This window comes from Podarcis muralis, chromosome 13 (genome assembly GCF_964188315.1).
Source record: "Podarcis muralis chromosome 13, rPodMur119.hap1.1, whole genome shotgun sequence".
NCBI classification, from domain to species: Eukaryota; Metazoa; Chordata; class Lepidosauria; order Squamata; family Lacertidae; genus Podarcis; species Podarcis muralis.
This window is the reverse complement of record NC_135667.1, coordinates 9,437,144-9,456,283: the sequence shown is the minus strand read 5'-3', so window position 1 is coordinate 9,456,283 and position 19,140 is coordinate 9,437,144. Positions and strand designations below refer to the sequence as shown.

The 19,140-nt window shown below is 40.6% G+C and overlaps 3 protein-coding genes across 3 annotated transcripts; all 3 read right to left on the bottom strand.

Moving 5' to 3' along the window:
- Positions 1-4,360: 4,360 nt before the first annotated feature.
- On the bottom strand, positions 4,361-7,247 carry LOC144325233 (vomeronasal type-2 receptor 26-like). The gene is made up of 3 exons (XM_077917858.1): positions 7,071-7,247; positions 5,349-5,475; positions 4,361-5,262 (listed from the first exon to the last, which is right to left on the bottom strand). The coding sequence occupies exons 1-3, from the start codon at positions 7,245-7,247 to the stop codon at positions 4,361-4,363; spliced, it is 1,206 nt and encodes a 401-aa protein (XP_077773984.1).
- Positions 7,248-8,131: 884 nt separating this feature from the next.
- On the bottom strand, positions 8,132-9,022 carry LOC144325232 (vomeronasal type-2 receptor 26-like). Its single transcript, XM_077917857.1, has one exon. The coding sequence runs from the start codon at positions 9,020-9,022 to the stop codon at positions 8,132-8,134; it is 891 nt and encodes a 296-aa protein (XP_077773983.1).
- An 8,430-nt stretch (positions 9,023-17,452) lies between these two features.
- On the bottom strand, positions 17,453-18,505 carry LOC114583522 (vomeronasal type-2 receptor 26-like). Its single transcript, XM_077917856.1, has 2 exons — positions 18,460-18,505; positions 17,453-18,354 (listed from the first exon to the last, which is right to left on the bottom strand). The coding sequence occupies exon 2, from the start codon at positions 18,350-18,352 to the stop codon at positions 17,453-17,455; it is 900 nt and encodes a 299-aa protein (XP_077773982.1). The 5' UTR covers positions 18,353-18,354; positions 18,460-18,505.
- Between the last annotated feature and the right edge of the window lie 635 nt (positions 18,506-19,140).

Below are 19,140 nucleotides of genomic sequence, written 5' to 3'. Positions count from 1 at the left end.
CTTTGTGGAGAGGATATTCAGTGAAACTTTTTGTAGGAGGCATGTTTTTTTGAAGTCAGACCACAAGTCTTCTCTGCTTTCTAAAGGGAAATGGGGCTTTATGGTGAAGTCATTGGTTTGAGTAGAGAACACAATATACTGGTAGACCTGGAAGGTGTGGAAACAAGTCTTTTTTGCTTTATAACAAGATGGGAAGTACAGGTTCCATATTTTGAGGGTGAGCAAACACCAACAAGAAACTGATCTCCTCATTTCATCCATGAGGTCATGGTAGCGGACCAGAATCCAATGTGCCCTACACCTGACATCATATAGTATGTGAGATGTGAGGCAAGATTGTTGGGTCTCTTGAAAAACACAGAACATTATAACTATTTACAAGGAGCTCCACAAGACGACCCTGTAAAGCACTTTCCAAGGTGCTACACCGAGCCATGCTTTTCAAGGGTGTGTTTTTTTTACCAAGACCTGACAGTCATATCAAGTCCTGCCCAACCCTCTGCAAAATGCTCCAGAAGATGGCATTTTGTAAAATGATTTGCACTCAGACAATTATCTGGTTTTGCGAAATCCATTGTAAGGTCAAATTGTGTCATTATGATGATAAGCCTGCTCCCCCCTTTTGGTGCAGCAACATTGCAGGATGGCGAGGCTCCAGTGGGGCCTCGACAAGGGAACCACGGCTTCGGTGCCCTTCCTGATAGGCAGCGGGGGTATCAGTAGCCGGATCTTGGCCTGCATCCCGCTTTGGCAAATGGGAATGGAGGCTGGGACTTGGGCTCTGCCAGGAGGTGGGGCCGATGGAGTGGAAAGCCTTCCATTGGGTCCACCCCATAGCCATTTAAGCAGCCCGAACCTGGGGCACTACCTGTTTGTTCCTTTGTCCGGTTTCCCTGCCCACCCATCCTTGGTTTTAGCTGATAGTTAAGGACCTTGCTATTGCTGTGGTGGTTGCCGTTTTATGGGGCTGGGTAGGAATTCATCCACTGGACCAATTGATTCTTACCTGGTGGTTTTTTCCTACCTCATAGCAATCGTCACAACTGGGTTGGGCGTTGGGCCAATCCTTTGTTTTGGATGAAGGGGAGTTTGTAGTCTCTGCTTGCCCCTTCAAACACTGAATGATCTGGGAGGAGTGGTCATGTCTGCATGCTCAAGCAGGGCCAGGGCCAAAGGCACTCCACCAGGCAGTGGTCCCTGTGGGGGTCAGTCTATTTGATGTAAGTCTTAGGAACCCCCACCTGGGTTGACCTACATGTCACTTCTGCCTGGCGGGCTGGAAGTATTTTGATTGTTGCCATTCCCAAGCCAAACCTCTTTCATTTGTATTCAATAAAGTTGTGGCCTGTTTTGATCCAAACCAGTCTTATTGGTCTTTTATTTATTTTGGTTGGAGGCTGGGGAGCACGATGCCCAGACCTGCAAATGAATGAAACATGTACAGCCACCCATACCTGCCAAACTTGGCCTGCGAGGGGTTGGGGATATAATGAACTGGTCCACTGGCCACATGTGTCCAATGGTGAAGTCATTTCCATGACTGGGGAAACCAAAACTGTAGTAATCAAGAAATGCAGACAACATTTCCTTAAAAGTTGAGCTGAGTCTTATGTTTTTAGATCAGAAGTGTTAGAGGGTAGAGTTCAAAAGGAGAACTGGCATTTCTCTGCAAATCTCTGAAATGATTCTTAGGTATCTTTGGGCAACAGTACTTTAAGGAAATGGATTTGCTGACACCATAACGCTCTTATTACCTACCCCTTCCAGTAACTACAGAATTGCTATTACAGTGGTACCTTGGTTCTCAAACTTAATCTGTTCTGGAAGTCTGTTCCAAAACCAAAGTGTTCCAAAACCAAGGTGTGCTTTCCCATAGAAAGTAATGCAAGATGGATTAATCTGCTCCAGGCAATTAAAAACAACCCCTAAAACACCAATTTAACATGAATTTTACTATCTAATGAGACCATTGATCCATAAAATGAAATCAATAAACCAGGCTGCAATCTATTACCCAGTATCAAAAACTGGCAGCGATCTACCAATTGCCATTGGAGGGACGAGACAGGGGAGAGTTTAAGTGGAGTGTGTGGAAACACTCAAACTGGAGGGACGAAGAGCGTACATGGGGTGCATGTGGGGAGGCAGGTGGATGCTAACTGGATGCAGGAGAGGGGAGTTTAAGTTCGGGGGGAGGAAAGGGAGGCAAAAGTTCTCTTCCCCCACCGAAGCCTGCTCCTTCCCTCCCTCCCTCCCTCCCTCCCTCCCTCCCTCTCTCTCCTGCATGTTTTCCGGCATCTGCCCACGCTCCCTGTCCATGCTCCCATTCACCCAGGCATGTCCCAGGGCTTCTGTCTCCACTGCCTGTGTGCAGTGCGACTGCCCCATCCCTCGCTCAGGAATGCAGCTCCTGTGCTGCCTCGCCTGGACCTCACTTGGGAAGAGGGAGGGAGGGAAGGTGAGGGGGTGAGAAGGTCAACCTGTCTAGCATAGTTCCCCCACCACACACTCCCCCCCCAACACCGCCTCTCTGTGTGCTGGGGGAGAGTTGCCAACTTCCAAGTCTCAATACTCTGGAGTCACTTACATTCCGAGGAGCCACCCAACTCCACTTTGTACCTAGGAAAGAGGCACTTCCCAGCAGAGGGAAGGAAAGGAAGCAGCAGCAGTCACTGCTGGGGGCCAAGCCCCTCACTCAAAGCGGAAGTGAGCACTTAAATTGGAGCACATTCTGCTTCTGAAAAAAGTTTGAAAACTGGAACACTCATTTCCGGGTTTGAAGTGTTTGGGTTCCAAGTAGTTCGAGAACAAAAGCTGTTTGAAAACCGAGGTACCACTGTACACACATAAAGATAGACATACCCATTCATGAGGAGCCTCCTTTCTTCCACAGGAGAAAATTTTTCCAGCTGAAGTCATTAGGCTGTCATTAGGTAGAATGCAATGACTAATGTTCCTGGAGGAGGAGCTAATATCCTTGTTCTCATTCCTTCCCTCCCCCCTTAAAACATTATAACTTTAAATTATTTAAAAGTGATTAAGTAATAAGCATGTTTCCAAATTAAGAAAATAGAACAAGATAAGAATTCTTTTTAGAAGGCAGATTTATTATAGTGAAGAAAGAACAGTGGGACTAATCTCAATCTGTTCTGACAATCATACACCTATTTATTTGGTATTTACTATTCCTCTGTGATTGGTGTATTTCAAACCATGTAGTAAACAATGCACACACATATCTCATCTATCAACATCTGCCTCATTTACAAATCAATCACCTTTCTTGTATTTCCCTTTCAAAATACAGTGACTTTGAAAGGGGAAAACCCTGCAACTCTTTTGCAGAAAAAGCAACAAAGTATCTTATGGCACCTAAAATGCAAAGTGGCTAATAGCCCGTAGCAAAGGCATCCATGGTACAAACCTATTCCTATTTTATCTGAAGTAAATCTCATGAATTCATTGAGGTTTATTGCAGCCTATCACACAACCATGTTTTCTCAATTCAGAGTGTGTGTAAAATCTCATTTCCCAGGCATCAGGGAAGGAGAGTTTAGCTAAAACAGAAAAAAGGTGGGGGGAGGAAAGAAATTTCAAATGTAATTTAACGTTGAAAACAAAGATTTGGGAGAATGCATGGGTAGTCAATTAATAGGTGCAGTCGTACCTTGGAGGTCTAACAGCTTAGTTCTGGAATGTTTTGGCTCTCAAACGTCGCAAACCCAAAAGTGACTACTCTGATTTGCAAACTATTTTTGGAAGCCAAATGTCCGACGGTGCTTCTGCGGTTTCCAATTGAGTGCAGGAAGTTCCTGCTGCCAATCAAGAGCCATGATTTGGTTTTTAAACATTTTTGGAAGTCGAACAGACTTTCGGAATGGATTCCGTTTGACTTCCAAGGTACGACTGTACATCCAATTTTATATAATGTTTATTTTTCCATCCCTCATGCTTGACTGGGGATAATGGGATCTGGAGTCCAAAAACATCTAGAATGCAACAAATTCATCATCACTGACCACCATTGTTAAGATATGACAGAGTAGCCTCTCATAAAACCATTACAAAGGCAGTGTGCATTAAGCAGTCACAATTGGGAAGCCTATCCTAATATTCAGTCACTGTCTATACCCTCAAGTGTTTGCATCCACTGTTTGTAGTCTTGCTCACTGGAGCGACAAGGAATAAGGGGTGGGGTGATGACCTTTCAGTTATGTAGTGGCAGAAATTAAGGCTTCCCTTAATCTTCCCATATTCATGCTATGCATATTCAGATCTTCTGAAGAATTTAAGCCTTCCTTTTCCTTTTGGTTTTGCATCTTTTTTCTTTCTGTCTCATTTTGAATTTGAATAAGTTTCCTCAATGCTTTCTCCTTATCAGTTGCTCCCTGCTATTCAGCTCTGGCCTCAGCACAATGATGTAGCATTTCGGGCAAAAGATGCAACCCAGTAACCCAGCAGTGGAGGCCAAGATGGAGAAGATCTCCACAGCCACCATGCCTTTCCCTCTGGTGCTCAGGTAAGTTGGAATAAAGGACAACCATACACTGCAAAAGGCCAACATGCTGAAAGTGATGAATTTGGCTTCATTAAAACTATCAGGCAACTTGCGGGCTAGGAATGCCACAATGAAGCTGGTGGTGGCCAGAAGACCCATGTAGCCCAAGACACAGTAGAACATGACGACTGACCCTTCATTACATTGCAGAATGATTTCTTTTTTTGCTGAATACATGTCTAAATCTGGAAATGGAGGTGAGGTTGCCAGCCACACAGTACAAAGCCATATTTGAACAAGTGAACAGCAAATTACAATTGAATAGGACACTTTCCTCCCTACCCATTTCTTCATTCTAGATCCTGGTTTTGTAGCCATGAATGCTAGAGAAACTATGGTGGTCTTTGCCAACACACAAGAAACAGCCACTGAGAAGACGATGCCAAAAGTTGGTTGTCGGAGAAGGCAGGTCACTTTCCCGGGTTGGCCAAGGAATAACAAAGAAGATAGGAAACAGAACAAGAGGGAGACGAGGAGAGTATATGAGAGGTCCCGGTTGTTGGCTTTCACCATTGGTGTATCTTTGTGCTTAATAAATATTCCTATTATGAGGACTGTGATCAGAGAAAAAGAAACCACAGCTGAGGATAAAGTGATTCCTAAAGGTTCTTCGTATGATAGAAACGTTTTCACTTTGGGGGTGCAATCATTTTTATTCTTGCTTGGATACTGGGTTCCTGGGCATTTGAAACAGTCATCCATATCTGCAAAAATAGAAAAAGGTCCAATTTGAGTGTCAATTTATCAGAAAGTAAATTAGTGCTTCTAGTGTTAGAATTTCATCAACTACCGGTTTGGTTAGAAATCTTCCCTTCTGGGCATAGAGCACAATCATAGCAACAAGATTTCTCCCCTTCCTTCCTTTTCTTCTGATGACCAGGCTGGCAGTGTTCATTACATGAAGAAAGGGGAAGCACCTATTCATAAAAAGGAAAAAGAAGATTAGTGGGGAGGGAGTATAATTTTAGTTGATTTCCTTCCTTTGCTTTCTGTTTTCAATTCTCCTGTGCACTGATTAATAACTGTGAAGTTAAGTGTTAGAAAATTGTTGAAAAAGCTAATTAAATATGAAAAATGAGTCAACGTCCAATTGCTGATGTAGCCTAATACCTTAGACCATAACAACAAACCATTTTATCTTCTGAACTGGCTTGAAACATGCAGGTATAGGGCCCTATATTAATTCAATTAACAACAACAGCAGCAGCAGCAACAGCAACAGCAGCAGCAGCAACAACAACAACAACAACATCATATACTACCAAAATAGTGTTTGCAAGTGACTTGAACTGAAATTAAATAAAGTAGACTAGTTTATCTTTGACAGCTATGAAAGAAAACTTTCTTCTCCCTGAAGCAGAATGTAGTTTCAGAAGATAAAATGCTTTAAATCTTCTCATAGGATGGGAAATCAAAAAAAATTCTACAGTATCTGAATTAGATAAGTTTGAAGACATATGAGCCACATTTCTGTAAATGGAGATCTTCCAGATTTCACCCCCCCAATAACGGCTACAAGGTTTTTAGTGTAAGGACCACTTAATTTTTTTGAGATTTGTTTACAAGGCATGCTTTCAGAATAAATGAAATTTACAACCCATTCAGCATGTATTGAACACATGCTATCTGCCACATTTTATATATTTAACTGTGAGATTTTTATGCAAATTCAGGTGGTAAGGATTGAAAGGGGTTGGTTTTCAAATTTTCCAAGAAGCTATGGAGTAGTGATGCTTGTCAACTTGGGTAGCTTTAAGAGAGGATTACACAAAATCTTGGTGGAAAGCATTATCAGTCATTACTAGCCACAATGGGTATATTCCAATTCAACTGTCAGAAGAAATATGTATATGCTGGTAAGCACAAGTGGGCAGAGTGCTGTTGTGCACAATTCCTGCTTGTTTTCTTCCCATAGAGGTATGGTTGGCCCCAGTGAGAACATCTAATTCAATTAGATGAACCTTTCAACTGATGTGATGCAGTAGGGTATTCTTATGTTCTCCTGGGTATTAAATATGTGATGATGAAAAAATTCAGTTTGAAGATGTTCTTCTGCTTGATGTTGATGGAAAATCACAGAAAGGTACTGCTGGAGGGATGCGTAAGAGGTAGAAGGAATTCTGCTTCTAACATTATCCTCAAAAGACCACCTCATTTGTATCCCATTCCATTACTCCCCCCAAAAGTTTCCAGGAACCTTACAAACAGCAGACTATAGATGATCTGAGAGGTGGAGTCAACATACTGATGCAGAAACAGTGACCTGAAGTAGCTAAGTACTGCAAGGCTCACAACTCATGAAATAGTTACAGAAAATCCTGCATGCTTTTCAAAATAAGAATAGCAATATATGGAATTTCAATGTTTTATCCTACTGTTGAAAATCAAAGTTATCACTCAGTTAATTCTGAAGCTTGGTGACCCATTGAAAACTCAGGTTATGGAGAAAAGAGAAGACCTTACATCATCATTAATAACAAAGGGTTCATCAAGGAAACTACAGCATCCATACCTCATTAAAATGTCTTGGCCACACAATTATATCATCATTGATCATGAATACTTTTCCATCAACGGCATTGGTATCAACCCTTCCAACTTTCACTCTCTGGAATGACTTGTTTGGGAACGTAATCATGTTTGTTATGTCAAAGCCACAACCCATTTCCCATGTATCATCAAAGGCCATAGTTTCTCCAACTGAGTTGTTGAATGAAATGCCTTGAAGAAACGGGTGGAGCTGATTGAAAGAAGGAAAATAAAAATCACAACTGGATAACCACAAGCTAAAAAAAGTGCAAGCTTTAGTTATACGAAGAAATGTAACCCCACTGCTCCATATATACACCCCCAAATGCTGTAGAAAACATTTTAATTAGTTATACAGTGGCGCTGTGGGTAAAACCTCAGCGCCTAGGACTTGCCGATCGCATGGTCGGCGGTTCGAATCCCCACGGCGGGGTGCGCTCCCTTTGCTCGGTCCCAGTGCCTGCCAACCTAGCAGTTCGAAAGCACCCCTGGGTGCAAGTAGATAAATAGGGACCGCTTACCAGCGGGAAGGTAAACGGCGTTCCGTGTGCTGCGCTGGCTCGCCAGATGCAGCTTGTCACGCTGGCCACGTGACCCGGAAGTGTCTGCGGACAGCGCTGGCTCCCGGCCTATAGAGTGAGATGAGCGCACAACCCTAGAGTCTGTCAAGACTGGCCCATACGGGCAGGGGTACCTTTACCTTTACCTTTACTTCGGTTGATGAATGGATTGTCTTCAGAATTAATTGGCTCCCAAATGCTGCAAACCTGGAAGTAACATTTTTTGTAAGCTGAACATCCGACACAGCTTCCACTTGACTGCAGGAAGCTCCTGCAACCATTTGGAATCTGTGCCTTGGTTTTAAAATGGTTTTGGGAGCCGAATGGACTGCCGGAACAGATTAAGTTTGAGAACCAAGGTACCACTGTACAAGGTGGAGAAAGCTGGATGTAGGCCCAACTTATATTAATTAATCTGTTGGTTGTATTAAGAAGGTTTTGTCGTGGAGAAAAGTAAACCCACTGCCCACCCAAATATTATCAGTTATTCGAGGAGGAGAAAGTTGGAGGTAGCCACACCTTGTGTGTTCAATTTGTTCACTGAACAAATAAGATTTTGTTGTGGAACTGTTACCTGCCATGCCTGCAGTGGCTGATATTTAACACTGTAACTAACCACTGTTGATCTGTGCTTGGCTCTAGATGAGAACATGGCATGCAAAGCATGAGCAATAACATATACGGCATTGTAGATGCTGTAGCCCTGGCCACTCATGTGCATTTCAAAAAGACCCGCAGGGAGACTTTCCAGACTCTCTTCTCCAGTACAGGTGTCATCGTTCATTTCAGGCATTCCTGGATCTGGAAGTAAACAGTCAAAGGCTTGCTCCCAGAAATCTTTCAGAAAACCATCTCCTTGAGTCCTCTTTGGTTTTATGTTCTGAAGAAATCCCCTGAACCCTGGTACCTCTTTTGTGTGAATTGTGAAAGAAATGGCACCCTGGAACATCTGGAAATCCCATCCTCTTGAAACTCCAGATAATACAAATTCTATCTGGGTTGTCATAATCCACACCTTTCCAGATAATATGCTTTCCTTATTTCCAGATTCTTGTGAACCTATAAAAGTTCTCAGCCATATAACTGTTACAGGATCTCCATATACAATATTTGCATTGGCTTTATAATCTGCAAAAGATATACTAATTAAATTTTCGTCATAAAAGTGATTTATGAATTCCTCCATATGTGCTACTTGCGAGATTCTTTTTGTGAAGGCTGAACAGATTCCATGTCTGGAAAACAATGTCTCCAGTATTTTAAGGAATTGTTCTCCACTGTTATCATCCACAACAAAGAGCCCAACCCAGGTCCACCTAAAGTGCTGAAGTAGCCAGATAATGCCCATATACTGAAGGTTTTCATTCGGAACCATGCGGTAAAAAGGAGGGACTTCCATACTTTGGATCTCATCTGGGGCAAATGATCCATATGTCAGCTGTAAGAAAATGAACATATACAATCAAGATGAGTTATAAATATCCCTATCCTATCCTATCCCTGGTCCCAGAAAAGGTGGAATGGTTTGTAAAATTGTAAACAGATATATCAGATACTGTTTTATAAGAGTATATATTTACAGTAGACAAATAAATGAGTAAATTAAATGAAATTGGATCTGTAGAAGATATGAAAAAATAAAGGAACCCCAGAAGGAGGTGGAAGGAAGTCAAATTTTGAAATGTTAAATGGATTGTGAAATTAATGAAATGTATGATTTTTCAAAGCATAAATAAAAACCAAAAAGAGAGAGGTAGTATTTAGAATTGGGTTGATGCAATATACACTTTTGAAGTTGGATGAATTTGGTGAAAACTAGTAAAGAACACTTCTATGTGAATTTTATCAAATTACCGATAGCTAATACTATTCCCAAAATTTTAACTTTTGTCATTAATATTGCTCCTTTCTGGCTCCCCAATCTCTCTCACTGTCAACAAAAACAGATAAACAAATAGATGAAGAACCTAGACGCATGACGCTGAAACAAAAACCCCACACATACGCTATGCAAAAGAAGGAAAAATCATCACCACCTCTCCTTCCCCACATTTTCTCCCCTCCAAACATCACAATGCCTATGATAGCAATGTATCACACCAAATGTAACTGACCTGTAGATAGGACTCTATGAACTGAAAACAGAAACATTATATGCACCTTAGTTATCCATGAAAATCGTTCAATGAAATTGATTTTAATAATATTGGTTCTTTCTTGTAAACATCCAAGTTGGGTAATAATAATCCCCACACCCAATATTACCTGTGGGATCTTGTAGAGACCAGTGATGTCCCTCATATGACAAGAGGTGTCAGATCCAAGTCCTCCAATAATTGCCAAGAGGTTTTTTTGTGCCCCACATTTGTAGTTGGGAAGAAAACTCTCTGACTTGAAGATCAGATCCAGTATAGTGCGATAGGTCATCCTTGCATCATGATAGCTGTCAGAGATGTGGAAACCAAGTGTGACATTAGGTAGCATCTTGGGATTCTTGTTAATGTCTTTTATGGAAAACACCAGAGCCAGGATGTGTGAGTAGAACTTGGTCACCACACTGCCAAGAGAGTTGATTTCATTAATTTAAACAATGAGTCTATAATGAACAAATCCATGGTGCTATAATACTAGATATTCCTATGTGTAACTGAATCAGAAAATTGGACTATATTTTATATTTGTGATTCCCTCCCCTCAGTGCCACACCATCCTCTTCAGAAGAAAAGTTGACTGTGCAAAATGACATAGAGTGGAAAAGTCAGTATTCTGATGCCATGTGTGTATATGCATGTATGTACTATTGTAGTGGTTGTCATATGTAGTACTATACATATACATCTTTCCTATATGTTTCCAATATCCCACAGCTAATAAATCCTTTTCAGCTAAATAATGTTTCTGATATATGATGCATAGGAACATATTTGCCGCATGTCATTTTTAGGGCCTTGACGCGTTTTGTGATCTCTCTCTTAGCCCATTCCACTGGGTTTACCGACAACAATCACTTTCTGTGGTTTTTTTTAAAGAACATGGTCACTTAAGCAAACTTGATTCAAGACATTATAAGAGCATTCATTTGGTACCAAGAAGGCAGAGAGAAGAAATAAACATTTTCTTTTTCCCCACAGAGATAAACAAGTGTGTCAGAGGAGTCAGAGGCGAAAGGCAAATGGGAGCCAGTGTGGTGTAGTGGTTAAGAGCGGTAGTCTGCTAATCTGGGGAACCGGGTTCGCGTCTCCGCTCCTCCACTTGCAGCTGCTGGGTGACCTTGGGCCAGTCACACTTCTCTGAAGTCTCTCAGCCCCACTCACCTCACAGAGTGTTTGTTGTGGGGGAGGAAGGGAAAGGAGAATGTTAGCCGCTTTGAGACTCCTTAAAGGGAGTGAAAGGCGGGATATCAAATCCAAACTCCTCCTCTGATGCATCAACAATTATATTTCCATAACATACTTTCCCATGTTGCTCTACCTCTCCATTTATGAACCCTCTTCTCTGCTTGTCTGTCCATCTTTTTGTGCAGGTTTTCACATTTAGATTCCTTATACATGTTTTGAAAACTAGTATTGTCAACAGCATCTCTTTTCCTAGCATTCTCTTCCTTGGTTGCATTGTATATCAATGTACTGCATGTCCATTGTAAGCTTTTAACCATTTGAATTACTTATTTATTCTAAATTGACACAATTCATGCAATTAAAAAGATCAATAAGGGAAGATCCTTACTGTGGAATATCAAACATATTCTGAGAAGGATGTTCCTTGAAAGAGACTTTGTTGAAAAAGTAAGAGATCTGAGAAGCAATCCCACCAATGAGGAGACCACCTGCCTGGTAGAAATCATGTGGAACAGGGAGGGGATCATCTCCAAGACATCCCATACTATCTACTTGGCAGACAATGGGAGGCAGAAGTAGTAGCAGCATTGTCATTCTCAACACGTTGGCAGCAAAATTGCTTTGTAAACACAAATTCTCTTGCATCCATCACCTTTTTTCAGTGGTTTAGATGGAATGGTCCCTGACTCTGCCAAATTAGCCCTAGAATTTGCATTAAGAGTGTTACAAATGACTTGAGTACTATCTGATATCACCAGCTTTCCATTTTCAATGTGGCTTATAAAAAGAAAAGGGGGAAATGTCAGAGATGGCCATGTTTACCTCATGTACTTATTCCCAGCTGCCCATGCTACAGACAGTTCTGTATAATCACTTTCAGGCCCCCATAGTGACTGTTTTCTTCTGCATTATGCAGAGCCTTGAGAGCCTTAGACAGGTGAACACATTATAGTATTTTGGTTAATTGTAGGGAGAGATAATTACTTCTTCAGAGTGTAGATTCTGAATGGCACATTTGAAAGGAAAGATCTTGGCTCTTTTACACAGTTGGCCAGAAGTCTTCTCTTCTTCCTAATGAGATGGGACTTGGGACCTCAGTTCCAAATTTCAAACTCCAAAAGGAGCCTGGGAATGTTGGCTGCCACTGTGACAACTGAGAGCTATGCTATAACCATTTCTTACAGTAATGACAAGCACCATTAAAAGGGAAAAGAAACCAGGATTAGGCATTGCAATGGCATTGCTCCCAGCAATGGCTGGGAGGCATGTGCCATGATGATTTCCTTTTTTTTAAAAAAAACCCCACTTGATTTTCAAAAAACCCTCTCAACAACAAAATCCCTTACTACACCCATATATAGGAACCAAACCAATGGTTTCAATATACACACACAGAGAGAGAGAGGGAGGGAGGGAGAGAGAGAGAGAGAGAGAGAGAGAGAGAGAGAGAGAGAGAGATTCTGACTAAACATCAGGAAGAATCTTCTGACACTCAGCCTTTGGAAGGTGGTTGACTCTCCTTCATTGCAGGTTTTTAAGCAGAGGTTGGATGGACATCTGCCATGGATGCTTTAGCAAATTTTCCTGCATAGCAAGGTGTTGGACTACGTGACCCCTGCGGTCCTTTCCAACTCTACAGTGCTGTGATATTATGATAAGTAGTGTAACCTGAGTCATTGGCTTAGCTCTAGCCCCAATCCTAATGAACAGTGTTTTGGACACCATAGCGCCAGATCTCCCTGAATGAATTGAGTTTATAAATCAACAGTTCACTAGCACTATATAAGTCCTTCCATTCTTCCTTAAATTTATTGTCGCCTCTTCCTCTTAATTTCATTGCCAATTTTGCCATTTCCGCATACAGTGGTACCTCGGGTTAAGAACTTACCGTATTTTTCACTCTATAAGACGCACCAGACCATAAGGCGCACCTAGTTTTTGGAGGAGGGAAACAAGAAAAAAAAAATCTGAATCCCAGAAGCCAGAACAGCAAGAGGGATCACTGCGCAGTGAAAGCAGCGATCCTTCTTGCTGTTCTGGCTTCTGGGATAGCTGCGCAGCCTGCATTCGCTCCATAAGACGTGTACACATTTCCCCTTACTTTTTAGGAGGGAAAAAGTGAGTCTTATGGAGCAAAAAATATGGTAATTTGTTCTGAAGGTCCGTTCTTAACCTGAAACTGTTCTTGACCTGAGGTACCACTTTAGCTAATGGGGCCTCCCGCTGCCGCCAATCTTTTTCAACTGGGACACATTCTTCGTTCCAATGTTGTGCTAATAATGTCCGTGCGGCCATAGTTGCATATATAAACAAATTCTTTTGTGATCTTGGTATGTCCACTCCTGTAATACCTAGTAGGAAAGCTTCTGGTTTTTTTGTTTGTTTGTTTGTTTTAGCAAAGGTTATTTTGAAAAACCTTCATTTCATTATAAATCATTCCCCAGTATTTTTTAAACAATTTTACAGTCCCACCACATATGAAAAAATGTCCCTTCTATTGTTTTATACATTTTGCTAATTTAACAGGAGTTAAATACCATCTATACATCATTTTCATATAATTTTCTTTAAGCGCCACACATGCTGTAAATATTATCTCATTCTTCCACAGTTTTTCCCATTCCTCCTTCTGAATATTGTGTCCCACATCTTGTGCCCATTTAATCATGACTGATTTAACCTCTTCATCTTTTGTTTCCCATTCCAGGTACATTTTCTATATTAGTTTCGTATCATTTTCTATTACTTCTTTCTGAAAGGTTGAAATTTTATAATGAAATCCTATCTTTTATCATTCTTAAATATCTCATTTAATTGAAAGTATTGTAACCAATCTGCAACTTTCTCTCTAACTTGGTTAAATTCTTTCAACTTTAATTGGTTTTCTAATTCAATTACCAATTCTCTATACATAGCCCATTCAGTTTCCATATTTAATTTCTTCCCTGAAATTGCCTCTAGTGGAAAGAGCCACATGGTGCTTTTGTTCCAATAATCCTTTATACTTCTTTCAGACTTTGAAAATACCTTTCCTCATAATGTGATTTCTGAAGCTTTGATGTACTCTTGCTGTTTTGTACCATAGGTACACAACCTGCATAAAATTTTAAGCCATCTAGAGGTGTACAAAATAAGCAGATTAAATGCAACCATTGAAGTTGCCCCCATTCCTGGTTTCCATTATAAAAGTAAGTTCTTGTTCTTGGAATGGCAGAAACAGTATTTACTTTTAACAACTAAAATATAACACATTCAGGAATTGCAAATGGGGATTCTTACCTTGGAACGTCAAACATTTTCTGAGACGGATGTTCCTTGAAAGAGACTTTGTTGAAAAAGTAAGAGATCTGAGAAGCAATCCCACCAATGAGGAGATCACCTGACTGGTACAAATCATGTGGAACAGGGAGAGGATCATCTCCAAGACATCCCATAATATCTACTTGGCAGACAATGGGAGGCAGAAGAAGTAGCAGCATTGTCATTCTCAACATGTTGGCAGCAAAAGTTCTTTGTATACACAAATTCTCTTGCATCCATCACCTTGTTTTGGTGGTTTAGATGGAATGGTCCCTGACTCTGCCAAATTAGCCCTAGAAGTTTCATTAAGAGTGTGACAAATGACTTGAGTACTATCTGATATCAGCAGCTTTCCATTTTCAATGTGGCTTATAAAAAGAAAAGGGGGAAGTGTCAGAGATGGCCATGTTTACCTCATGTACTTATTCCCAGCTGCCCATGCTACAGGCAGTTCTGTATAATCACTTTCAGGCCCCCATAGTGACTGTTTTCTTCTGCATTCTGCAGAGCCTTGAGAGCTTTAGACAGGTGAACACATTACAGTGCTTTGGCTAATTGTAGGAAGAGATAATTACTTCTTCAGAGTGTAGATTCTGAATGGCACTTTTGAAAGGAAACATCTTGGCTCTTTTACACAGTTGGCCAGAAGTCTTCTCTTCTTCCTAATGAGATGGGCCTTGGGACCACAGTTCCAAATTTCAAACTCCAAAAGGGGCTTGGAAATGTTGGCTGCCACTGTGAACACTGAGAGCTGTGCTATAACTGTTTCTTACAGTAATGACAAGCACTATTAAAAAGGAAAAGAAACCAGAATTAGGTATGGCAATGGCATTGCTCCCAGCAATGGCTGGGAGGCATGTACCATGATGATTTCCTTTTTAAAAAAACAACAACTCAGCAACTTGATTTTCTAAAAAAAAAAACCTCAACAACAAATCTCTGGCTACACCCATGTTTCCATATACCGAGAGAGAGAGATTCTGACTAAACTTTCCAACTCTACAATGTTGTGATATTAGGATAAATAGTGTAACCTGAGTCATTGGCTTAGCTCTAGCCCCAATCATAATGAACAGTGTTTTGGACACCATAGCACCAGATCTCCCTGAATGAATTGAGTTTATAAATCAACAGTTCACTAGCACTATATATGTCACAGTTTTCCCCCTTACCTGAGGCCTGAGGAATTCTATAAAGCCCCAGTTCCTAAAGCACTGGAAGCTCAGTAGAGTCAATGTTGCTAAATTTTAGTTAATACTAAACATGAAAATATCAGGGATTGAACCCTGTACCTCGTCTATTAAAAATAGGGCTGTCCGTCAGGAAAACACAGATGAACGGCAAAGGGGTGTTGACTGGATTCTCACTTTGGGGAATATGGTAACCCTAATTAAAAAGATATGTTCTTCCTTTGAACTTTTCACCAGTCACAGGCTGGCATACTTCAGGTAGATGAACAATCTATGCTCCATATGCCGTAAGTGGTCTTCTGTGTGGATTGCCAAACATAGACTTTCATTGAACTCGCATTGGTTGTGAGCGCTGCTGTAAAAATAACTGTAATAACTTGTATTTGTTATTTTGTGTTTCTACACAGTTGGTGTATTTTGTAAAAGTCTATCTTCCTTTTTATATTCTACTGATGCATATCACAACAGACACACAAATCTTATCCCTCAACATATGCTTTATTTACAAATCAATTACCTCCTTTCTATTTTCCTTTTCAAAATTATTGAATTTCCAGTGGGGTAGCTCTGTTACTCTTCAGCAGCAAAAACAGCAGAGTATCTTGAGGCACCTTGTATCTAAGGTTAAACAACATGGCTAGTGGTCCTTAACAAAGGCATCTAGGACTACAAACATAAACATATCTACTCAGATATAAATCTCATTAATTCATTGGGGCTCATTACCACATAAGTGAGATTGGAATTGCAACCTATATCACAGCATTGATTTCTTGTCATCTTTCCCTCACTCAGACATCAGAGAGAGAAAGTTGATCAGGGTGGAGAAAAGAAATTTTAAATTTAATTTTACTTTTCAAACAAAGATTTGAGGGAATGGATGAATGGTCAATAATGAGCACTCAAATCCAGATGGTTCTGCCCACTTTGGCCAAGAGGCTCCAACTTTCACAGAGGAGCACCGATAAAGGCCATAGGTAGCCAAAGAGATAAGCTCTTTTCATGTGAAAAGAACAATAGTGAGTGATGCAATCCATTGTTTGCTTGTTCTCAGTGGGAATTTTACATAAATGAATATGTAAATGATGCATATTGCAAAGCAATTCATGTATCTAATTTCAATAAATGTGTAAATGTTAAACAACCAAACAAAAGTCATTTTGACAACTAAGGCAAAAAGCATTCACAGCACGAGTCCTTCGATCACTCTTCCAATGTGGATCTACAAATCAGACCCACAAATCTGATTTGGGGATTCTTGCAGAACCCTACTGTGTAGCTGTCTCCTCATTCCTGTAGTAGTCATATGCTAAATTCCATTCAATTTCATTTATTAGAAGCATGCCATGCGAACATGATAAGAGCCTCACTGAATCAGACCAGTGGCACATCTTGTTCAGAGTCCCTTTTCCACATTAGCCTACCAGATCCATGTGTGAAATCCACACACAGGACTTGAACAAAACATCACTTTGCCCCCTTTCCCTATACATTTGGAAAATATGTAAGATGCCATCTAGTCCTACCAAGTGTTTATTACAACATGGGCGGGGGCAATATAAGGATACTCCCCTCCTCAAAGCCAAGGTATGTACAGAGCTAAACAAGCTTCAGACATGTGGTTTCCTAGAAATGCTAATTGAATGCAACTCCCATCATCCCTCATCCTTGACTAGAGGTAATGGGGCTGGAGTTGAATAACATTTGGAGTACTCAAGCTTCATCACAACTGACAAGCAATATTGTTGAAAATTGACAGAATCACAAAAAGCACAAGAACTCTACCCAAACTACTCCTTATGAAAATGTTCCTTGAATGAAGCATTTTGCAGAATATACTAAGGCAAAATCTGACCATGAACAGAAGCTTTTCCAAGATGCATCAATATAATTGAATATCTACCAATATTCTGAACTGCTCCTAAGGCTCTTTTCCAATATGCATAGCTATAGGATAGAATGAAAATATAAGATTCCTTAATACTTTCTCCTTATTAGTTTTTCCCTGCTATTCAGTTCTGGTCGCAAAACAATGATGTAGCATTTCGGGTAAAAGATACAGCCCAGTAACCCAGAAGTGGAGGCCAAGATGGAGAAGATCTCCACAGCCACCATGCCTTTCCCTCTGGTGCTCAGGTAAGTCGGAATAAATGACAGCCAAACACTGCAAAATGCCAGCATGCTGAAAGTGATGAATTTGGCTTCATTAAAAGTGTCGGGTAACTTGCGGGCAAGGAATGCCACAATGAAGCTGATGATGGCAAGAAGACCCATGTAGCCCAGGACACAGTAGAACATGAAGGCTGACCCTTCATTACACTGTACAATGATTTCTTCATTTACCGAATGCATGTCTAAATCGGGGAATGGGGGAAAAGTTGCCAGCCACACAGTACAAATACCTATTTGAACAAGTGAGCAACAAATTACAATTGAACAGGACACTTTCCTCCCCACCCATTTCTTCATTCTAGATCCTGGTTTTGTAGCCATGAATGCGAGAGAAACTATGGTGGTTTTGGCCAGCACACAAGAAACAGCCACTGAGAAGATGATGCCAAAAGCTGCTTGTTGAAGGAGGCAGATCACTTTCCCAGGATGGCCAAGGAATAACAAAGAAGAAAGAAAACAGAGCAGGAGGGAGACGAGGAGAGTGTAGGAGAGGTCCCTGTTGTTGGCTTTGACTATTGGGGTATCTCTGTGCTTAATAAACATTCCTAGCACCAGGGCTGTGGTCAGTGAAAAAGAAACTGCAGTTGAGGCCAAAGTGAGCCCTAGAGGTTCTTCATATGATAAAAAGGTTATAACTTTAGGGATGCAACCATTTTTATTTTTGTTTGCATACTGGTCTTCTGGGCATTTGAAACAGTTGTCCATATCTGAAAAACAGAAAAAGCTCTAAACTCGGTGTGAATTAATGTGACACAACAAAGTAAAAAAAAAAAAAAAAAAAACCTATGTGATGGCAAAATTACACCACGCACCAATCTGGTTTGATATCTTTCCATTTAAGCATGGGACACAATCATAGCAACAAAACTTTTCCCCTTCCTTCATTTTCTTCTGATAACCAGGATGGCATTGTTCATTACACACCGAAAGAGGGAGCACCTGTCCAAACACAGGGAGGGAAATCAGTATGAAAAAGCTTTTGGTTAACTTTAACTGACCTTGTTTATTTAAGTGGCATATAAACTCTTGAAATAAATAAATAATATTCAAAACAAGATTCTTTAATTGCTGATATAGCCTAATATCAATAGTTACAATAGGTAAGTTTATGTATTTGCAGAATAAATTATTTGATTTTAAACCTTCCTGGACAATTATAACAGTGGATGTGCCCATTTCAGACTGATAGCGATGAAATTTGCTTCCCCTTTTCTCTTAAAGCAGACTATAGCTTCTCCACATTACATTTTGTAGAAAATCATCAAACGTCTATCAGTAGTCCTTTTTTCCTTTAAAAAAATGGTTAGGGGTACTCTCATTTTCCTACTCATTTTGAAATACTGTCCCTCAATGAGGCCAAACTTAGATTCACAAAATGTTTAGGGGTATGCATAACCCTGTGTCCCCCCAGAAAAAAGCACTGGCTATAATATCTGAATTAGATAAAATCTCCTATGTTGTGCTTAAAGAGTGTTGGTTGTAAGATATTCCAA